At 47.1% G+C, this 12,188-nt stretch overlaps 1 protein-coding gene across 3 annotated transcripts; it reads right to left on the bottom strand.

Annotated features, from left to right (window-relative positions):
* Nucleotides 1–5,625: 5,625 nt before the first annotated feature.
* atxn7l2b (ataxin 7-like 2b) lies at nucleotides 5,626–12,128 on the bottom strand. Of its 3 annotated transcripts, none has more exons than XM_010902428.4 (11): nucleotides 11,672–12,128; nucleotides 10,968–11,039; nucleotides 10,542–10,612; nucleotides 10,292–10,461; nucleotides 9,929–10,167; nucleotides 9,698–9,780; nucleotides 9,101–9,333; nucleotides 8,651–8,867; nucleotides 7,062–7,183; nucleotides 5,996–6,850; nucleotides 5,626–5,877 (listed from the first exon to the last, which is right to left on the bottom strand). In XM_010902428.4, the coding sequence occupies exons 1-11, from the start codon at nucleotides 11,841–11,843 to the stop codon at nucleotides 5,856–5,858; spliced, it is 2,256 nt and encodes a 751-aa protein (XP_010900730.2). In that variant the 5' UTR covers nucleotides 11,844–12,128; the 3' UTR covers nucleotides 5,626–5,855. The 3 variants fall into 3 exon arrangements, with proteins under 3 accessions (XP_010900730.2, XP_019907597.2, XP_019907596.2); XM_020052038.2 differs by having other exon boundaries at nucleotides 10,895–11,039; nucleotides 11,672–11,698; XM_020052037.2 differs by lacking the exon at nucleotides 11,672–12,128 and adding an exon at nucleotides 11,139–11,664.
* Nucleotides 12,129–12,188: the final 60 nt, after the last annotated feature.

The following is a 12,188-nucleotide window of genomic DNA, read 5'->3' as shown; positions in this document are numbered from 1 at the left end:
ACCACGCCTCTACACTCCTGGATATCTAAAGTATTGAATTGTTCTCCATTTAGTGAGGGCAACATTCTGTATCCCCGAAAAACAATTACCAGCCCTCCGGTTTACCGGTTTCTGAGAAACCTTCCATCAACGAAGGCAAATCTATGGAGGACTTATTGAGCACCACATTATATGATGAATGACCATCTGGGATCATGCCGTAATCTTCTGTTGTGACTACTTCAAATTATTGGGACTAAGGAAGATTTAAAAGTGATTTATTTTGACATTTAATTCACATTGTATTGTCCCCCCGACTTGAATGGCGTCACGGATTATGGATTTGCCTTTGGCAACGGGGCAAACTTTCCCGGAAATGCATCAACCCGAGAGCTGGGTGAACCCCTCCCCCCAACCGTTGGGCTTAGTGAAGGACGGGAGTTGGGAACCTCTGCTATACGTTTTTACACTGTGGGTGTGAACAGTCATAACATGACAAATTCCTGCAACAACAGATCAAATGAAGATATTGCATCTGTACTGTACACTGTAGCCTACGGGCCACGGATATATTTGTGGTCAGGAAACCACTTGTGATGTTTTCTTCAATCCACTAATCAATTGCATTTTATAAAGCCTGTCTTACAACCAGCCATCGATAAGACCCAGACACCCCTAAAGTGTCAAACAATAAGACATCTTCACATTTTAACTCTGGCTGATGTTAAATCTGTTAAGTCGTGGTTACACCTGCAACGGTCTGCGTCGAGGTTGCTGTCCTGGGCCAGCAATGAACAGAGCCACACGCCACCAAGCGGGTCTGTAGAATGCAGGTAAATCGCAACTATCTACAAATGTGAACTGTCACATGGAGACGTGGTGTCAGAGACAGTTTCTCTGTCTGGCTATCAGTAGGCCTCCTCCACACCACAAGGAAATGTCTGACGGACAGTGAAGAAGAAGACCACACCCTGAGCCCAGCCGCACTGCACAGTCAGTCCACGGCAGCTGGTCCACCATTCACCTGTCAGATCAGATTAATAGAATGGAAATACCAAATCATTTACCATAATGGGGCCTCGTTTTCCTATTCATTCATTCTTCCCATTCCAGTTGACGTAATCCAGCTGGGTAATTTCATAAAAAGATTACCCCTGACCCCACACCACCTGTCCTCTTCTGCTCTCTCCTAAAAAAATTCTATCCTTCTACATAGTGCTCTCCTTCCATGGTAGTTGAAGACAACAAGTGCACACTTCTAGGCCAAAAAAAAAGAGAGATTATTGGGACAAATCCCCAAGAGCATTACTAAGAAATGGACTGTGTCTGAAATGGCCTGTACCTCTTCAGAAGGGATTTTTCTTTATAATAAGGAGATGGTGTTTGTATAACCTTTGTAATTTCAATAAAAAGCTAATCATTTTTCCATCGCAACCACCCTCTAATCAAGGACTTATTTAGACCCGGGGACACCAGGTTGGTTCAATTAACGTTGAGGGGGAAAACTAGCAGGCTCCGGCCCTCGTAGGATATAGTTCAATACCCCTGGTCTACAAAGCATACAGTATTGGAAGCCTACCAATTGAACTTGCTCTCCATTTCTCCGTCAGTGGAGATTGAAGAATGCGGATGGGACTGATTGGGTATGCGGCGTGTACACAGCGATCTGTACACAGCGGCGTGTACACAGCGATGTGAGTCATGACCTTGCAGCAGAGTCCGGTGATGTCACAGGTTCCTTGGCCAGTGACACATCGGGCCAATACCCAACCCCTCCCTGGATCACTTAAACCGACTGGTTGGTCTCTGCTACACTGTAGATGAAAGCTTTCCACCAAGATGTAATTCAGAATGTCCAGTGCCACTGGGGGGTATTCCACTACTCTATGGGTTGTTTTGAAATTATGACGTTGGTTGCACATTTAGATAATGACAGCAACACACTGCCTGCCTGTGCTGACAGAAACTTGTGACCTAAAATGCTGATGTGACCTGTCCTGCCAAAGCTATTCATCCCACGGGGTCAACACGGAACCTGTCAAGGAACAGAACATGTGGAAACCAAAACAGTGACGATCTGTCCGACGGTCTCCCTTTGCACTCTGTGCCTGCGCCTATTATTTCGGTCCCAGCAGTACTAACTGGACAGGTAATGGAAAATGTACAGCACTTTCTGTGCTACACGGCCCTGAGTGTCATCACTTGTCTGTACAGGTTGCCCTGGCTTGACAAATGGTCGCCAACAGTGCAGAGCCAACCTCCTCCGTTGGAGATTTTAGGACTCATGACTCTGCAGACAGACTTGTATTGGGTATTCTGAAACAGATGCCATGAATCCAAATTGTCCTCTGCTCAAAGGCCTACAAAGACATCAAAGAGCGATGAATCAGTCACACTCAATCTGGAATGTCACAGAAGAGTGTAACAAATCACCACGGGGGTGTAGGAGTTTGTTGCGGTGCAGTTATAAACCTTACTCCAATATCCCGGGTTACACTCGAGTAAAAGGCTTTACTGGAAAGAATAAAATGGATCCATCTACGGGGACTCTGCCAAATTTGTGTGTAAGAAACAACAAGGTTTCTTACAAATGTAACTCAACACTTCATCAGCCCTCTGACTGGATGCGTGTTTTACTTGCACCTGTCTCTCCCCTTTGAGAGTGTTTCAAGGTGACTTCTCTAGGGCCCTGGCCAATTAGCCAACGACTGGCGGGTGTAACAAGGCTGATGAGCCCAAGGTGTGTTCGCCCGGGAGGGGGAATGTGTCCAGGAGATCCGAGCTTTGTCTCCACCTGGTGGCCACGTGGCGCCGGTCCACTGTAACATTGCTTTATGTTACGAGAGGTATTTGCTGTATTTGAGTATTGGAGAGGTTTTATAGTTGACTCTGCATCATTTAAAAAGTATCCAAGTTGGATGTTATGATGATGAACGAGCGACCTCTTATTTTGGGCTGGTTGTGTAATATGTTGTCTGTGTGTACATAATCTACAAGTAGAATCACTATCATTCTTTGGTCACCCATGACATTTCAGGTTTGAATGTGAGTCCTTTTGATGACATGGGGTGCAACATTTTCGGGGCACCCCTTTTTGGCTCGACGCCGCCAAAGTACAGCCATCGGAACACTCAGTGACTGAAGGCCTTCCAACAGAAGCTCATTCTCCTCAGCAATCTGTCTCCTCCACTCTCTTTTTCTCTGGGGATTTTGAGGATAAAGAGCTTCAGCATCACTCCTCCCTCCTCAGCCGGATCTATTTTAAGCCTCTGCTCATTTCCTAGCAGCTACGCTGAATAATAATATTTAGTCAATGTAAAAATGTAAATGCAATTGTGCTGACAGCAGTAGCCAGGGAGACTTTTTTGAGAGGTTAACTGATGCCCGCTGACATCGGACAGGCCAGCCACAGACACCCACGGTTCTTTTGAAGGCTTTGGTGGTTGGGTGGGGCTTATGAGTGTGACATCACCGTAATCACTTCTACAGCCTGGTGAGGTGAATGCTGGGACATTAAAACGGCACTGTGTAGAATCAGCAAAAAAAATCAAGAAAACAAAAGGCACCTTTGGGGAATATCCCCACACAGCAGTATGTAAAACAAAGACGGATGATTCAGACCAGTTACTCCGTAATGAGGTTTTACTGCCATCTGCTGGTGTGACGTCACAGGCTATGTAATATTGCTGACGGTTCTGTTAAATGGACCCTCCTATTCAAAGCAACTTACAGGAGCAATTAGGGGTCAAGGGCCATGCTCAAACCCACAACGACAGATTAATGACCGGCTTGTGATCCCAACAACCTTTGGGTTAATAGCCTAATGCACGGACCACCTGCTGGGCAGTTTCATACAACCATTTTACAAAAGAAAAAAATCCAAGCACAAATAATTGAATGTACAGGTGCTGGTCATGAAATTTGAATATCATCAAAAAGTTTATTTATTTCAGTAATTCCATTCAAAAAGTGAAACACGCAGACTGATATATTTCAAGTGTTTATTTCTTTTAATTTTGATGATTATAACTGACAACTTGTGAAAACCCCAAATTCAGTATCTCAGAAAATTTGAATATTGTGAAAAGGTTCAATATTGAAGACATCTGGTGCCACACTCCAAGATAATTAACCCAAAACACCTGCAAAGGCCTTTAAATGGTCTCTCAGTCTAGTTCTGTAGGCTACACAATCATGGGGAAGACTGCTGACTTGACAGCTATCCAGAAGACGACCATTGACACCTTGCACAAGGAGGGCAAGACACAAAAGGTCATAGCTAAAGAGGCTGGCTGTTCACAGAGCTCTGTGTCCAAGCACATTAATAGAGAGGCGAAGGGAAGGAAAAGATGTGGTAGAAAAAGTGTACAAACAGTAGGGATAACCGCACCCTGGAGAGGATTGTGAAACAAAACCCATTCAAAAATGTGGGGGAGTTTCACAGAGTGGACTGCAGCTGGAGTCAGTGCTTCAAGAACCACCACGCACAGACGCATGCAAGACATGAGTTTCAGCTGTCGCATTCCTTGTGTCAAGCCACTCTTGAACAAGACACAGCGTCAGAAGCGTCTCGCCTAAGCTAAAGACAAAAAGGACTAGACTGCTGCTGAGTTATGTTCTCTGATGAAAGTAAATTTTGCATTTCCTTTGGAAATCAAGGTCCCAGAGTCTGGAGGAAGAGAGGAGAGGCACAGAATCCACATTGCTTGAAGTCCAGTGTAAAGTTTCCAGTCAGTGATGGTTTGTGGTGCAATGTCATCTGCTGGTGTTGGTCCACTTTGTTTTCTGAGGTCCAAGGTCAACGCAGCCGTCTACCAGGAAGTTTTAGAGCACTTCATGCTTCCTGCTGCTGACCAACTTTATGGAGATGCAGATTTCATTTTCCAACAGGACTTGGCACCTGCACACAGTGCCAAAGCTATTCTTAATTGTTCTTAATAATCAAAACTGTTCTTAATTGGCCAGCAAACTCACCTGACCGTAACCCTATAGAAAATCTATGGGGTATTGCGAAGAGGAAGATGCGATACGCCAGACCCAACAATGCAGAAGAGCTGAAGGCCACTATCAGAGCAACCTGGGCTCTCAACACCTGAGCAGTGCCACAGACTGATAGACTCCATGCCACGCCGCATTGCTGCAGTAATTCAGACAAAAGGAGCCCCAACTAAGTATTGAGTGCTGTACATACTTTTCATGTTCATACAGTTGGCCAACATTTCAAAAAATCCTTTATTCTGTATTTGTCTTAAATAATATTCAAATTTTCTGAGATACTGAATTTGGGATTTTCATTAGTTGTCAGTTATAATCATCACAATTAAAATAAATAAACATTTGAAATATATCAGTCATAATATCCTGCTGCTAGAAGAACAGTAATGAAGCTTCGAATCGCCATCACAAGTTGTGACGCTCGTAGATGCTGTGGATATTGACCCACTATGCTGTTAACTTTTTGTATCTGGGTCATTTAGCGGAGTCTACCTTGAAACAGAGGTTTTCACATGCTTGACGGCACACAGGCTGATTGACAAGGCCGTTAAAGTAATTAAGGACAGAAACCAGTAAGACCACTTGCTTGTAATTGACATATTCCTTGTTTCTGTATAAAAAAAATATAATGACAATACTTCAAATGTTCAAGTAATTTTTATTCATTTTACACCATGTGACATTTTACTATATAGCAGCATAAAAGTTACATTTTGTCTTGAGGTATTTCTATGTTCACATACAACACAGGCAATCAACTCATCCTTTCTGAAACATCCAAAACGTACGAAACACTGACACGCACGCTCGTTGACATTGGTATGCACACTAGTGTGTTGTGCTGTGGCTTCTCAGAGTCAAGTGGTGTGAATGCTGGAGTCCTAGTTGGTGTTGCAGGGTTGGCTGTTGAGAGAGACAGAGAGAGTTCCTGTTCACATCAAAACAGCATTAAAAGGTTTGAACGCTGAAGCTTTCAAAAACAATATTCATTTAAAATGTTACACTACTCTGGAGAACTCACCCTCTGTGTTTCCACCCTCTCAGGGGAAAAGGGGGTACAGAGGGACAGGAACCGCTGGAGGTCTTGCGTCTTTTGGCTCCTGCCAGATCCCGCTGGTCAAACACCCCCGGCCCCCTGTGTACTGACGAGGGTCTCCCTCTGCCGCGGGTCGACGGCTGGGGACGGCCGAGAGGAGGCACTGGAAGAAGAGGACACTTCCCCAACCCGGTCGAACCAGAACCTGGCAATGCCCAGTGTGATACCTGAGGTTCTGCGGGGTGTGTCTGCAAGGGACATGGCTTCTTTCCGAGCAACGAGAGGGCACCGTTGATTGGTCCTTGAGAGGAGTGGGCGGATTTTGGGGAAGAGGAGGAGTAGATGCTGCCGGGGGATCCCTGTGGCTGTGTCCAGCCTCCCTCTTGGAGAGTGGGTTGCGGATGCTTCCTACTGTTGTCTCTGGGGCTCTTCTCCTTCACCGAAAAGCAGCTTAGTTCCAGCTCTTGGAGTCTGGCCTTACTGGGTCGGCCCACTGCTTTACGAGGCCGGTCCGGAACTGTCCGTGGGGGGCCAGAAGGCTGAGGTTTGATGGCGGGCTGGTTGGCCAGGGGTTTGGTCACGGAAGGTTTGTGCGAACCGCTCTTACTGGCCTCTGATTGACCTGAGGAGGTGGGGCCTGAGGAAATGGAGGCGGGACTAGAAGAGGACCAGTTCTCCCTGCCTGTCGCCTGAAGGGGGAGGGAGGGAGACCTGAGGGAGGAGGGAGTGCGGGTAGCAGCGGCTAGACCACCAACCCGGCCCGTCAACCTTCCAGTGCCCCTGGGGTGTGTGGAAGTAGCTTGGGGAGACTGAAGACCTGAAGTGACTTGAGGTATTTTCCTAGTTAGAAAACAAAAATATGTTTTTATAAATACGTCGTGAATGTTCTTAAGCACCTTCTGTACATGATTCCACATGAGTGGGGTGGCAACACGTCTGTGGAGAGAATCCCAAAAGCACGTCGTTGACTGACTGCACCCTCCCTCCGTTAGGTGTATGTCTCCGTAGCAACCCACAGACGATACGGAGGACAGGTGCAGCCGCCACTCACGTCCAGAGGCGCGCGCCGGTCTGCTGCTCCACCATGGCACGGACGGCAAACCGCAGGCGGTGGAGCCGCCGGTCAAAGGTGAACACGCTGCAGCTCAACGTACGACTCCCGAAGGTGCAAAGCTACGGAGGGGAGAGACAGAGCGGGAAGGAGACGTTGAAGGAGGTACATAGGAAGCAAACGGACCGTGCTAACAGTGTGTGGAACCAGCAGTGGTTTCCTAGGAGATGGCTTTGGGAAACGCTAAACATAAGGAGGTCGTCCAATTTCAAAATTGGGTTGAGAGAGAAAACATAATATATATATATATATATATATATATATATATATAGAACTGGGGTTAGGTGAGCTCCAGCTGACAAATTTTTTTCTAATAAACTGAATAGTTTTCATTTCCAAACGAAGGAGGCACAAACCTTTTTAATGGTTGGAGCTACAAAACAGTATGTCCCCTTTAGTGTTAATCAATCAATCACATTTATTTAGAAGGCCCTTTTAACAACACCAGTTGTCACAAACTGCTTTACAGAGACACCCGGCCTTAAACCCCAAGGAGCAAACAACAGTAGTGTTGGATTTCAGTGGCTAGGAAAAACTCCCTAAGAAGGCCGAATTTTAGGAAGAAACCTAGAGAGGACCCAGGCTCAGAGGGGTGACCAGTCCTCTTCTGGCTGTGCCGGGTGAGATTTTAAGAGTCCAATTGGAATAATTAATTTTCTCTGGGCTAAATCCAGAGTCAATTTGATTCTAGACTAGGTCAAAAGTATGACCAGGTGGACAAGGACAGGGACAGCAACAGGCCTCCCAAACCAGGTACTCCGCAGGTGTGGACCAGGACCTCATCTCCTCCTATAATTTTTAACTGGAGGAGACTGAGAAAAGTTATATCCCCCAGCACAATAATATAGCAGTGTAACACCATGGAACTGAGACGGGGGGTCCGGGCGACACTGTGGCCCTACCCAGGGGAGGCCCCGGACAGGGCCCAACAAGCAGGAAATCAATCCACCACATTGCCAGGCATCAACCAAAGGAACACCCACCAACCGCAACCCCCCTGAAAGAGGGCCGAGTATTGCCAGCAGCGTACAGCCCAATTGCACAAGTGCACAACAGAGAGTCAACAACAAGCCAGTGCATCTTCCCCCGAAAGGCTTTGGAGGGAGGGCATCCCAGTGGCGATGAGAGCCCACCTGGCAAGACAGCAAGGGTGGACAGTATCAAGCCTACTGGTCACCTTCACGCCCCGGGCCAGGTTACACCTAATTATAAACCGTGCTGTAGAGTGTTAGATAAGTATCTCCACTAAAATGGAAAGACCAGGGCCAGGGGGTAAAGATGGCAGGAGAAATACCATCAGTACAGTGTTCTACACAGATGACAATCACTTCCTGATGTAACCAGACACATTTCAAATCAAACTTCATGTTCAGTTATTATTAGAAAAACTATTGTGACTGATTTTCATATGCTCCAATTAGGGAAGTTAAAAAGTAGTTGCCGATAAAATGGTTTCAGGGCAAAGATAGACGGTCCATAGGGAAGTGAATGTAAAGGTTACAGCTGTGATTGTCGTTAGGCTTGCTCACCCCGAGAGGTTTAGGATGCCAGGAGGAGGCTGGCAGATCCCAGCCCTCATCCCCCTCGTCTTCCTCCATCTTCTGCTCCTCCTCTCCTCCACTCTCCTCTCCGCTGGACGGGAGGCCCTGGCTGGAGGGGTAGGAGGCCTTCTGCAGCCGTTGATCCCCCAGAACGTGGTCCATATCCACCGGCTCCTCGGGCCCGGTCTCCGACGCCTCCCTGGACCTGCAGCCGGGAAACAGACACCTGTCACTGACGCGATGTCGGGCAACACGACGTCAGGGTGGCGTTCAGTTGGCGAAGTAGCAGGGACGTGACATGTAACGGGACGTGACAGAACAACTGGCCCAGTGCTTTGCCGGCGTTGGCCCCTAACGAACGTGACACGCTCTGAGACCGGCAGTGACAACTCGAAACGTCTCCGGGGTTTGAGTGACCAGCTGACGACTATAATTTACCGGAGATCGGCGCTGCAGAGGGGTTGTCGGGCGCCCGGCTGATCCACGGGGGGCTCTGTGGGTGCTGAGGCCGCTTTAGGGGCCGTGGGTGGCGGGTCCCTGCTGCCCGGGGGACAACTCGGGTCTTTGGGTTGTTTGGAGCCGGCAGGGCCCCCTGTCCTCAGATCTGTCACCAGCTGGTCAAACGTCTTGTTACGACCCACAACCTGTCGCCGCTGGTGAATGGAATGGATCTGTTGGTGTGGGGGGAGGACAACACACAGGTGGATGTGATCAAATAAAAGATGGAGAGTTCATACACTGAACCAATTCTTGCAGTTCATACGCTGAACCAATTCTTGCAGTTCATACACTGAACCAATTCTTGCAGTTCATACACTGAATCAATTCTTGCAGTTCATACACTGAATCAATTCTTGCAGTTCATACACTGAATCAATTCTTAAATCTTTGCTTCTTCAAAGCAACTGGAGATCTGGATTACATAATTACGCTGCAAGCCATGAGAACCTTGAACTCTGCTAACAGTGGTTAAGTAATATGCAATCAACTGTTTGAAATGCATGTTGTTGAAACTAAGAAAGTGAAATAGCTTACATTGCACATGAGCTGCCGGGTACAACGCTTCTTCTTTCCTGGGTCCAACACCCCGCAGTGCTTGTTCAGATCACACTCTTTCTCTGGGGAGAAAATAAACCTTTTTATTTGAATGATATTAATAGATATTCCAAAATGTTAAGGTCAAACCGCGAAACTGCTACTTCTTTTTCGACTTTTCAATAATATTTAACACATTCGGTTAAATAAGAAAGCGCGAGCTCAACTCACTGTAGATTTTTTTGTACTTCCTGGGTCCCCGGGGGTCCTGAGATTCGCTGGTCTCCTCCTTCAGCAGCCCCGTCCCAGCCACAGTCTTCTGCAACGGGGGCTTCTCCGAGGAGGAGGAGATGGAGGGCCCACCTCGAGGTAGGTGACCCGTGGGCCACGGGGGAACCCTGGGTTGGGGGCCGGAGGGGTGGGGTGGAGAGAGAGGGGCCTCCTGAGATGGTCTCTCCACTGGTGGTAAACTAAGAGACAAAAAAAAAAAAAGTGGCCAACCCAGGAAGGCGGGCTCAGACGGCGTACCAACTCCACAGCCCCACCATCGGCATGCTGCTGCCTTGCCATCAGCTACGCGTTAATGCAACTCACCTGACCCACCCACTCTCCCGGGTCTCCTCGGGGACGGCTTTGTGCGAGACGGGCCCGCTTTGCCGAGAGCGCCATTTGGGGTCAGGGGGAGGCGAGCGCCGGCCGCAGAACTTACTGACAGGGCCGTGTCTCCGCTCACAATGCTTCTCGAACGCCTGCGGCTTCACCACCTGAAGACAAAAAGATTCTCAGCGACTCTTGAGGAGATGACTGCAAAAGTAGAAGCCAACGGCGTCGGCGGGACACTCACCTGGCCACAGTGGTTGCAAACCACCAGGAAGAAGTCGTCGTGCGCCGGGCAGTGGCCGTATGTGAACATATCTGCATGGGGGAAAATATGTCACAAACACATAGCACGTCATGGGAGGCCTTAACCCTGAGAACGTTGGCGATTATTACCCAACAGATCCCTTATTTCTTTACAGAGTACACTTTTAGTCGGTCTGAAATGACACCCTGTGACGTTGAAAACAGGCCGTCATTTCGGACACATCCCATTTGACTTAAATGTGTCCGTTTCCACATTACAGAGAACCCACCCCGATAAAATGACTGAAAACACGGCAGAATCCTCCTCCTCAACAATCAAAAGTCATATCAAACCTAGCAGCTCCTGTAGCTGTTGTTGCTTTTGTTGTGGTGGCTGTCATCAGATCAGGCAGCATCATTCACTCACCGTCCTTCCCAAGAGTCATGGTATCATGGACCCCCTTCTTCGTTTTCTTGCAGCATTCTTCCACATCAGTGCCTTTGGAATGGAGAATTGTGTGTCAAAATGGTAGTTGTGATTTTTCAGCTTATGAAAGTGGGCACCAACAAATCTCTACACGGAAAGAGCTTTGCACACCTCCTGTGCCTATGTCCTGGTAATTATTCCTGTAAGTCGCACTGAATAAGAGCACATCATGATTTGGATATAGACGGATTTAGAACAAACAAGTGATTGGAATTCAGGAGTCAAAGCCGACAACTTGCTAATTGACCTTGTGATAAAACACTCAACTTAGAAGTCCAATCCAATCAATGCCCCAACGAACTACTGATAGCCATTAAGCTGATAAAGCTAGACGGCTAGTAATGTTTTAGAACCTCTTTACTTTCAATCACAACATCCCCCAAGTGGGTAAACGTATAGCAACTGACAACTATATTATATATATTCTACTTAATGGAACTAAGTTGTCAAGCCTGTGTACCGTTAGCTTAGTTAGCTAGGTGGGGAGTTTGAACAAACTCATCACGCGCTAGGACCTAGTGGGTCTTTTGTTTGGGTTGCGGTTTAGTTACTGGGGCTCGCTGCTTTATTGCCGAAATACGTCACTATAGAAAATATATCACAATTTGACATAAGTCATTTCGAAGGTAAAGGTCACGACTCACCTTCGGATGTTTGAATATTAACCCTATCAATCCAAGAACTCCAATTTAATCCAACAAAATCGTCGAGGATAGGATTTCGCCGATCTAAAGCGGCCATTGCTGACCTGGCGTGTTCACGTATCGACACGCCCGCGTCATTAAATTCGTTCCCGCGTCGCACCCAAAAGGTCATTTGAGAAAGTTAGACACCCATGCGTCAAACTCTATACCAATGCCGTAAAGTCCAACACACCAGACTAAATTCAGGTCTGATGTCTAAACAGTGAATGTGCAAATTACAAAAAAGGAACAGCACACATTTTACAGCTCCTTCACTTTACTGAATGACAGCCTTTTGTGTTAAATTCACACCACTTGGTGTGTTAGTATAATGATATAGCCTACATTACACTGTTTTATCCCTCTGAGAAACAGTGAATGAGAAGAGAATTACCATTTGAAACCAGATAGCAGTTAACTGAAAAATTATGGGTACCTGCAGTAAATACAAATTAGTATTTTGCCTTCACTTCTCACA

This window comes from Esox lucius, chromosome 12 (assembly GCF_011004845.1).
Source record: "Esox lucius isolate fEsoLuc1 chromosome 12, fEsoLuc1.pri, whole genome shotgun sequence".
Taxonomy (NCBI): domain Eukaryota; kingdom Metazoa; phylum Chordata; class Actinopteri; order Esociformes; family Esocidae; genus Esox; species Esox lucius.
This window is presented reverse-complemented; position numbering and strand designations above follow the sequence as displayed.

Excerpts from the sequence above, each read along its gene's own strand:
- atxn7l2b (XM_010902428.4), bottom strand. The coding sequence starts at position 11,843 with ATGACCTTTTGGGTGCGACGCGGGAACGAATTTAATGACGCGGGCGTG. Across the intron at positions 7,184-8,650 it reads GGCATCCTAAACCTCTCGGG|CTTTGCACCTTCGGGAGTCG; the intron begins GTGAGCAAGCCT and ends TCCCCTCCGTAG. Across the intron at positions 6,851-7,061 it reads ACCGGCGCGCGCCTCTGGAC|GAAAATACCTCAAGTCACTT; the intron begins GTGAGTGGCGGC and ends TTTTCTAACTAG.